The sequence below is a fragment of the Poecilia formosa genome, unplaced genomic scaffold (assembly GCF_000485575.1).
Source record: "Poecilia formosa unplaced genomic scaffold, Poecilia_formosa-5.1.2 Scaffold246, whole genome shotgun sequence".
Classification (NCBI taxonomy): domain Eukaryota; kingdom Metazoa; phylum Chordata; class Actinopteri; order Cyprinodontiformes; family Poeciliidae; genus Poecilia; species Poecilia formosa.
Genome location: NW_006800185.1, coordinates 392035 through 401738, shown reverse-complemented (window position 1 = coordinate 401738; position 9704 = coordinate 392035). Strand labels below are relative to the sequence as shown.

The 9704-nt window shown below is 39.1% G+C and overlaps 2 protein-coding genes across 3 annotated transcripts in view; both read left to right on the top strand.

Moving 5' to 3' along the window:
- The window catches only part of LOC103150260 (tumor protein p53-inducible protein 11), a 51747-nt gene extending 45157 nt beyond the window's left edge, over nt 1–6590 (top strand). For both annotated transcript variants that reach the window (XM_007569801.2, XM_016680574.1), the window contains 2 exons: nt 1732–1833; nt 3425–6590. In XM_007569801.2, coding sequence (XP_007569863.1) covers nt 1732–1833; nt 3425–3558 — 236 coding nt within the window. In that variant the 3' untranslated portion in view covers nt 3559–6590. The remainder of the gene's footprint in view (nt 1–1731; nt 1834–3424) is intronic.
- Nucleotides 6591–9425: 2835 nt separating this feature from the next.
- The window catches only part of cd82b (CD82 molecule b), a 32953-nt gene continuing 32674 nt past the window's right edge, over nt 9426–9704 (top strand). Inside the window, exon 1 of the mRNA XM_007569800.2 lies at nt 9426–9572. The gene's annotated coding sequence lies outside the window, so the exon portion shown is untranslated. The remainder of the gene's footprint in view (nt 9573–9704) is intronic.

Sequence of the window (9704 nt, the reverse complement as noted above, 5' to 3'; positions counted from 1 at the left end):
GTATGAATTATTGATATTTTTTTCGTAAAATATCAAAATTACCACAGAACTTTATATTTTAGCCCACTTGATGATGTAATTTCTAAATACTGAATGATTGATAATTTGATCGGTTACTCTGTACTTTTTATCAAATACTTTTTTACTCTAACTTTAGTAATTTCTTATGGCTACTTTTTATTTTTACCTGAGTAAAAATATGTTGAAGTAGAGCTACTTTTACTGGAGTGCTATTTTTTGGATCTGAATTTAGGTGATCTTAGAAATCATAAACGTAACTAAATGCCTGGTTACAGTTTTGGTAAGCTGAAACTATAAGCACGTCACTGCGAGGCTATATGTGCATAAATCATCGCTGAGCTCCATAAGGCCAGCTAGAGCCGGGCTTCATTATGATAAATGTCAGCAGAGCTTCAGGGAGCAGCAGGGAGGAAGGGGCATGTCTTGCAAGAGGAGGTGCAGCAGTAGGGGTGAAGGATGGAGGCTCATCTGCCACACAGATGGATCCTGGCAGGGAGAGGATGCAGTCCATCAGCCCTCCCACCTCACTGCCACCTTCTTCTTCTTCTCCTTCTTCTCCTTCTTCTTCTTCTTCTTCCTCCTTCTCCTTCTCCTTCTTCTTCCTTCTCCTTCTCCTTCTCCTTCTTCTTCCTTCTCCTTCTTCTTCTCCTTCTCCTCCTCCTCCTTCTCCAACGGAGCCTTTGCAGCGTGACGTCACAAGCGTTAGATCCTTGCTGGAGGGCAAAAAGCTGCTGGCTGATGATGACTACCATTGGTTTTAGCTGTTAATCTGTAAACATAAAACGCTAAATCTTAAACGTACGCCTGTCGGTGCTTTGCTACCAATTGTCAACACTATGACAACTAGATAGCAATGTTATAAAGAAAAAAAAACGAAGAAGACGGAAGTGGTTCAGTTATTCTTGACTTTGACAGCCGTAACATGTAGATGTGAGGCGGTGTGTTTCAGTTCGGATACTAAATTTAAAAAAAAAACTCTGACTCATCGTCAGTAGAGCTGGTGTTTAAATTGGCAGTGTTAGCTTAGCTAATAGCAGTGGTAGCTAATCTGTCACAGAGATCACTTATAGCAAAATGAAAATCAACCCTAAAAACAAAAATCTGTAACAGACTGAATGTTCTGTTCCTTGTGTGGGAAATGTTTGAGCGTTTTTTGTTTTTGTTTCGTGTTGAACCCTGAAACACGTAGTGGCATTTGTCTGTTTCTATGGCAACGAGTCTCTCGTGGGGTAGCTGACGCAGACAGCGAGAAAAAAAAATGGTATTCCGTTGTTGTTCACCGGTTTTTCTGCTTTATTTTTCCCTTTGCTGTGTCTCACTGTGATAAGTTAATATCTACAGGTTTCGTTAAGCTAACGGAGTTGTTTTACCGCGGCAGCGCGGCTATGTAAAATAATCGTTGTGCGCATGCGCGAAATTTCCGGATGTAAACAATAACATGCAGTGGGTTCGTAGCCTGGCCAGTTTCAGTGGAGGAAAGCGGACCTGAGGAATAAGATGTACCATTTTATGGCACAGGCTTTTAGAAAGCTGAGCTGTAATGTACATGATGAACTGTCATCCTGCTGATTACAACTTCAGCTGAACCGTTTTTCCATTTGTGATAAATGGAAGCCAGCGCTCCCCGGAGCTTTTCTCTTTGCTCCGCTTTTATTCCCACGCCTCTAAACCCTTAAAATATGAATTCTCTTTGATTGTATCTTTTTCCAGGCCTCGCCCTCATTATGTGGAACGGGCTCTACACGGCAGAAAAGGTCATCATCCAGTGGACTCTGCTCAGTGAAGCCTGCTACTTTGCTGTCCAGTTTCTAGGTAATTAACAGATCTTAAGAGTTGCCATGTGGAGTTTCTGTAGCCGTGAGACGTGCTGTTCAGATGCGCTCTAATTTTACTTTGATAAACATCGGATGAGTTCAGATCTCAGTGGGAATGAGTTCCATCATTTATAGACACGTGGACAGTGCCCTCTTGTGGTACGTTTGGAGAATCGCAGCTTTGAATCAGATTCAACGTAAGGTTTCAACGTTTATTCACACCTCCGTTAACTTTTCCACATTTTTGTCACATTGTAGCTGAACTTTGACGTTTTTATTAGAATTTTATCTGATAAACTTGACAGTTATACACTATTTTCTGTTTGTTTAAGGTAGATTTTCACAAGCTTTTATAGATGGTTTAATTTGTATACTGCTCCCATTACTAATAATTCAATCTCAGAATATTTCCTTGTTAAAAAACAACTCTCAAGCAAAACAACTTCAGAATGTAAATTTGAAGGACAGTTCCTAGTGTAAATGTTACCAGAAGACGATAAAAAAAAATGTCAGGTATCAGATGGTAAAACCAAAATTAAGATGTTAAGAAAATGCTGGAAACATCGGAGAAACCGAACAATAAATCAAAGTTTTGTTTCCCTTTATCTTGGAATAACTTTGATTTCAGATGCACTCTTCTTTATAGAGTGGTTTAACTTTCACTGGGTTTGTTAGAGGTGTAGGGGGGCTGAGTGGCATGCACACAGGTATGATTGACAACACTAAGATCCTCCTCCTGCCTCTGATTGGTTTTTAGTTTGCACTGAGAGAAAGCAGAGGAGCTTTTTTATTTCATAGGTTATCTGTCTCATATTATACTGTGACTGTGACAGTTTCAACAAATATGTAAAAAATTATTTTTTATAAAAGTAGGGTGCACCAACTTAATTTTGGGGGATCGGCAGATACCTAAATATGTATCTAACTTGGCAAAGGTTTAAAAATCCTCCTCTGTCCTCTTCTGCTCTGCCATGAGAGGTTTGACTGACAGACCAGCTCATGTCTACAGGTTCGCAGTCAACAACAACCAAGTTTATTTGTTGAGCTGCTTTCAGCTTTGAGGCAGCTCAAAGTTTTTACATCATAAAAATGAACACAAACAACACAAAATTGTAAATCACACAGTGAATAATTGTCACGTGACATAACACATTAAATGTTGGTGTTTCATTCATAATGTTTCAAAAGCAACTCCAGATTTAAAGGAACTCAGTGTTTCGGCTGTTTTCTGGAAGTTTGCTCCAGATTTGTGGAGCATAGAAGCTGAATGCTGCTTCTCCACGTTTGGTTCTGGTTCTGGATGCAGAGCAGAACAAGAAGACCCACCTTTGCCAACTGAGCAACTTTCTTGCTACATTTATCAACATTTCAGATTAAAAAAATCTGAATCTGCAGGTCAGGCTTTTCAAAGATCGTTGATTGGCCAGAAAACTGCAGTCGGTGCATCGACCATATAAAAGTTACATTCTGCATTTTTAGTGTTTTCTGAAAATGAGAATTTATTCTCAGCCAACTTAAATAAAAACAAACAAGAGAACATATGTTCAGGAAGTGTTTTTAGTTTTGCTGACGTGGCTTTGTGTTTCCAGTGACGTGCGTCACCCTGATAGAGATCGGCATCCTGCCCAACGCCGCCATGCTGCTGCTCCTCAGTCGAGTCCTCTTCTTCGTGGTCACCGTCGCGTACTACTACCACCTGGGCCGCAAGCCCAAGAAGATCTGAGCCGACGGCGGCGCTTCGGCGAGGGGCGTTTCAGCACAAATCACAGCTGGGGGTCAGGGGGTCCAACTGCTTTGTAAGTAAAAGGCCTCACACCCCCTTTCTGTGGGACCTGGCCTACTACAAACCCCACCAAAGTGACATTTAACAGACGAGCAGAGCGTCACATCGCCACCGACACAACGGGAACCAGAAACCTCAGCGCGACACTGAGCGGCTGGGCTTCACACACATTCCTCCTCTGCGTAGTTTTGAGTGCTGGACGCTGCATCTGTGTGAAACTTTAAAGTGTACAGGACAGACGGCTACAAACCACCTGTCGGTGTTTCTCCACAGCTATATGATGTCCAGGTGAAGTGTTTAGTGTTTTTCCTTTCAGCTAACTACCGTTTCCTTTATCACGCTCAAGGGTTTGTGCTATTTGTTGTTTTTTGGACGTGAACTCGTATGTATATAACGCGAACTGCCTTCCTCCGAATTTCCTAGAAAAATCATTAGCTGTCTGCTTCAGATGAGATCAATGCTGGATTATTGACACAAAAAAAAACTGATGGGTTGAGCATCCAGAAACTCTCTGCTCATCCGTTCAATCAAGACTATTCATCATTTTACCGTTTAGTCTAAAAATTGGTGTCTTAGTTTTGAAACTTGTCAGGCTTTAAGCTGGGAGTTTTTAAAGCACAACTGACTGTCATGCTGTTATGTGAACCTGTGAGGTGAATCGTCCCAGAGAAACCATACAGTTGTCTCTGCTGCTTGTGCACTATTAGAAGGAACCTTAATCTGACTGACCGTCAAACCCTTCATGTGTAATTAGCAGGTCAAATCAAGCATGTCGTGTGCTTGATCAACACATAATAACCTGTTATAATCTCCTAATTATGTAGCATAGCCTGTTTTTAATGCCATGCACCATATCCATAGTCTTGCCTTAAAACAACTTTAAAGAACAGTCATCAGTTCTATGACTTGTAAATATGTAAATAAGTATTTAATATTAAGTGGCGCTCTTGTGAACCAAACAGGGAACTTGTTCAGTATTAGTCAATGATTATTAAAGGTTAATCCTTCTTAATGTGTCTTATTTTTGTACCTATTTAAATCACATTTTGTTCAGTCGTTTGCAACCCTGGTGAAGATCAGTAGGAAAGCTTTTAGATTAAAAACACATTTTCAACGGTGAGGAAAGGTTCATCATACACTAACACGATAAATAAAACAATAACTACAAATACATGTACAGGAATTAATAACACAATAAATACCCATCAAAAATGTAGAAAAAAAAAGTTCATAACATCAAGTTTAAAAAAATCCATAAAATAGAGGAGAACAATGTTTGTAAACAATAAAAACATCTTCCTATATATTTTAGTGAACACTGGAGCCCAAACTGTTAATATTACTAGGAATATGTGGAAAAATCTGACATCTTTTATTATATCCTGAGCAGCTTTTATATATTCCTCAGATATTTTGATGAATTATCTTTGATAAGTGACGTATCATCTATCGTTACCATTGATGGATAATTATAGATTATCTATCAGATGGAAGTTAAAACTCTGGCTGCTCTAAAACATTAATATTATTTCCAGTCAGAACGTCGGTCAGCAGGATACAGATTTTAAATCTTAAAATAATAATCTGTATCTAAAATAAATGGTTATAAAATGTGAGCTTTACAAAGACGGTTTTTCCTTATTTTTAAACTTCGCCTAATATCCACTCTACTCAGCATTTTCTGCCCATCCAGCCTCTTTGGTCACAGTTTTTTTTTATTTTTGTTGGGTTTTTTTTACTTTTTATTGGAGAAGCAGATGACTAATGGTTTTCTTTTCTGTTCTGATGTGACGCATGGCTAAAAGAAATGAGCACATTATATTTACACCCGAAGCAAACAGGAAGTCATAAACAAGCAGACACTGAAAAACTGAAATGAAAAAAAAAGCTCTATTTTTGTAGGAATTGCCACTTTAAGAAACAATTATTTGAAGCTAAAGCTTTTTACACGTCTCTACCAAGGATCCAAAACATGCAGAGGATGTTATACATTTCATCACCAAACTTATTTGTCACAACTTTAGTAGCCATCCTATCAGATATATTGATGCAATAACCAAATAATATTCTTAAAACAAATCAGCACATTAAAGTTTGCTTGCCTAAGCAGATATTTATATATATATTTATACATGTTTCTATCTGGAATGCTTTACTGAGAGCTAAAACTGCTCATTTGTCATTAAAAAATCAGACGTTTTCATCAGTTTGAAACTTGAAAATCGAAATGGATTCAGACTATAAGCGAGTTTCTTCAGTGGTGGTCCATCAGGTTTCCAGTGGCCACATTAAGTCCTGCGCCAGAAGGGAGAGGTTCTGCGGTCAGAGGGCCGGTTCTTTTTTTTGTTTGTTTTGTTTTTTTGGGTCGGCAGCTGCAGATTCAGCACTGAAGGGAAATGTGCGCCGTCCTCTCCCATGTTTCAGCTCAGATGGGGGAAACTGAAACACGGGTGAGGTCTCCTGCACCCCTATAAAGCCGTAATTATGCTTTTTTTATTTTTGCAGGGTTTAATTAGAAGCAGCTCTCCCGAGTAACATTGTGTTCCCCAACCTTTCGCTGCACCGCTTTGCGCTGACTGGCATAATTATGGAGTAACAAAAAGAAGTGTCGTTCCGTTTCCATCAGTGCTGCAGGCCTCAAACGATCAGCCTGGTGAAATGTTCAAAGGTCTGCAAGGCAGGTCTAAATTTGGAGAGAACAGCAATTTTGCCGAGGAGGCAGAGCAACTCTTTCATCATCCCTGCTGTCGTAAATTAGAAATATGAAACTGGAAACTAGTCTTCAAGTCTGAAAATAGTGCAAAAATGCTTCATTCCCTCACAATGTTACGGACGGCGTGTGTTGTTGACCTGTTTTAAATTGTAGCAAAGTGTTTTCATGTATATATGTGGGATATTGTACATGATAAATTAATTGTGATTGAATTTGATTATTAGTTTGAAATAAAAAGAACACTTGTTTATTATTGGAACATCTGAAAATGAAGTCATTTTGTTTGTTTTGTCAGACATATAAAGCAGCCAGGTGTCCAGACCTTTGGTCACTCGGATAAATAGTGTCAAGTGAAAAGTACACGAGGGTCAGGAACATAAAAACACTAAAATCAAGCAAATAAAGTATTTCTTTTTTTGGATTACACTGCAAAACCACAAAATCTTACCAAGTAGTTTTGGTCTAGTTTCTAGTGCAAATATCTTAGTCAAGTTTAGCAAACTTGACTAGTAGAAACTAGCCCAGAACTACTGAAGTGGAGATCCACAATTAAAAAAAAAAAGATTTTGCACATTTGCTGCATTAAATGGAAGGCATCTACTTTCCAAATTAAACACATTTACTAAGAACAGGATTTGGGTCACTTTCTTTCAAAAAACTTGCTAATATTTAGCCAAGATTACTAAATTAGATAAAAGCTGATTTGAGTGCGGTAATGTCTGCTTTTCAGTAAAACTGGCATAGTTCAACTAAAAGGCTTGTTATAAAAAGACATACTTTTTCAAAGTTAATATTTTCCAACGTTGCCAAACCCAGTGATGTCACTGATATGATGCCATATATGACATCACTGATGTCATCACCTCAAATTACCGACTTTGCAAAGGAAAGTAGTGACTGTTCGAGGCGCCATGATGGACGTCGGAAGTGAGGGATGGTAATATTGAACAGCGACTGAAATTGTTTCCTCAAGTTGTTTTTGCCAGTTTATTCATGCCTTCAACTTGTTAGCATCGAGCTAATTTGTCTGTGAACGTAAAACACCTGGTTGGGGCTCATAGACGGCGGGATTAAGAGTTGGAAACAGCTAGCTTAGAAACCGACCCGAACCGCCTCCCTCCTGACGTGTTGACCAAATTACTGACTTTACCTGAATTTATACCGCATGATTTATGTTACTGTGTCATAAACTGTGTTCCCCTTTACACCGGAGCAGCATAAAAAAACGTACAACAGACGAGATGCTGACCAGTTTTTGTCATACATGCTAGGCTACATGACCGGGGCACTGTTTCCATGGTTACTAATAGACGCGTACCTTCTCCATAATGCCATATTTAATATCTTTGTAATAATACTGCTTACAAAGTATAAGAACGTTAATCATCTTACCTTATAAAAATTGTTGGCTGCAAATTCGCGGTTAGGGCTGACAGTCATGATTTATGACTGCTGTCCATCGCCGCTGTAACTTTCCTCATTAAGTCATAAAATAAAATGACATGTTTGCTTTCTGTTCTTGTCTGTTCCTGCAGCTTAACCCTATGACCATTTTAAAAGTGAAATCAACTAAATAAAAGCGATATTAGAGAACAGATGTCTGTTCTTAGACTAGCTTTAAAGGAGCGGTTATATCAGTGTTTCCCAACCCTGGTCCTCAAGGCACTGACCTGCATGTTTTAGATGTTCCCCTGCTGCAGCACACATGATTTCAATTGTTGGCTGATTATCAGGGTTTTGCTGAATTGCAGTCATCTGAATGGGGTGTGTTGAAGCAGGGGAACATCTAAAACATGCAGGTCAGTGCCTTGAGGACCAGGGTTGGGAAACACTGGGTTATATTAACATCCATTATGGCGGAGTGGGCGGAGTTCTGGGGAGCGTGACGTCACGTGCAAAGGTCAGTATCTGGCTCAAACATCTTAAAGTACTTGAACCAGCTCATCAGCGGAAATGACACATTAACATGTCTCAACAGGCTGTTTTGTAATCCCACTTTTGGTTGTTATGTTCTGAAACATGTTCAAACTCGTCCACCCAAATGTAACCTTTTATAAAACCTGCCCCAACCGTCTGCTTTCCACTTCCACTCACAACACATCGCACAGGGGCTGAAAAACGGCATTATGTGGCTGAGGAGATCAGTGTGTGCAGTCTGGGTTGTTTACATCCTAAAAAAGCTCCTGTGGGTGTGTGTGTGTACATTCTCAAACTTTCCACCAAGTGAACTGGGTTCTGGTTCATTTTGTGGTATTTTCAGGTGTCAGCATGTTGGAGAAGCTCTGTTAAGTTTTGTTTGTAGACTTAAAAAAAAAAATATATATATACATTTCTTATTGTGTGTTGCATTTTTGTCCAATTATTCCTTGTGGTTTCAGATGCAATGAAGCTGAAAGGATATTTGCTTATTCCTTTTTACTTTTGGACAGTGGTTATAGTGTGCAACCATGGCAACAATATATTGTTTTTTACAATTGGGAGCAGCTGATTAGTATCTTAATAATTCAGTGAATATCTGAACAAGAGGAGTTGAAAAGGAGGAATCTCTTAAATCGATCATAATCTGCAGCAACAGCCTTCAGTCAGAAGCATCTTTGGATTTGTTGCGAGACTGACTGCTCCTGCAGACATTTCCTGCTTTATCAACCACATCTTTGAAAATACTTGGATGATATACATAAACATTTTGTTTTTTACATTACTAAGAATCATATCTGTGTCCAAAAGTCATAGGGAAACAAATGAGTTGGTGTTTGAATTTATATATTTTAAAGACAAATATTTTTTTTCTGTTAAATCCTCAACATGTAAGCAATAAACAAATATTTACATTTGAAATTAATTTCAAAATAGCTCATGCTTGAAAACAGAACACATCAGATGCTTTTATTCAATATTTTTCAGAATAGATGCTGGATACTGTTTTTTTTATTATTTAACTACAAGACAATGACATAAAAAACAATATTTCAATACATTTCTGTATTTATGTTCCGTATTAAAGTAGAAGACTCTCTCTGATGACGTATGTGACACGTAGGGGTCGATGGGAATGTATTATGTCTGGCGCCGCATGGTGGGGGTGTGAACACGTCCGTTCACACTCACACACACTCACACACACTCATCCCACAGAAAAAGAGGCAGAGACAAACACCCAGTTTTCTTTCTCACGGACTTTTTGCGTCCCACATTCAGCAGGAGCGCGGATCCACGGAGGACGTCTGCAGACCGACTCACAGTAAGTCCCGTTTGTCCAGCTACCGCCAAGCTACAAAACTTTGACACTTTGAAAATGAGTCCGGATCAGTCCGAAGCGACCCGAACTCGCTGAGTGTTGTCCTTAAAAGAAAACAGAATTTAGCTAAATCGA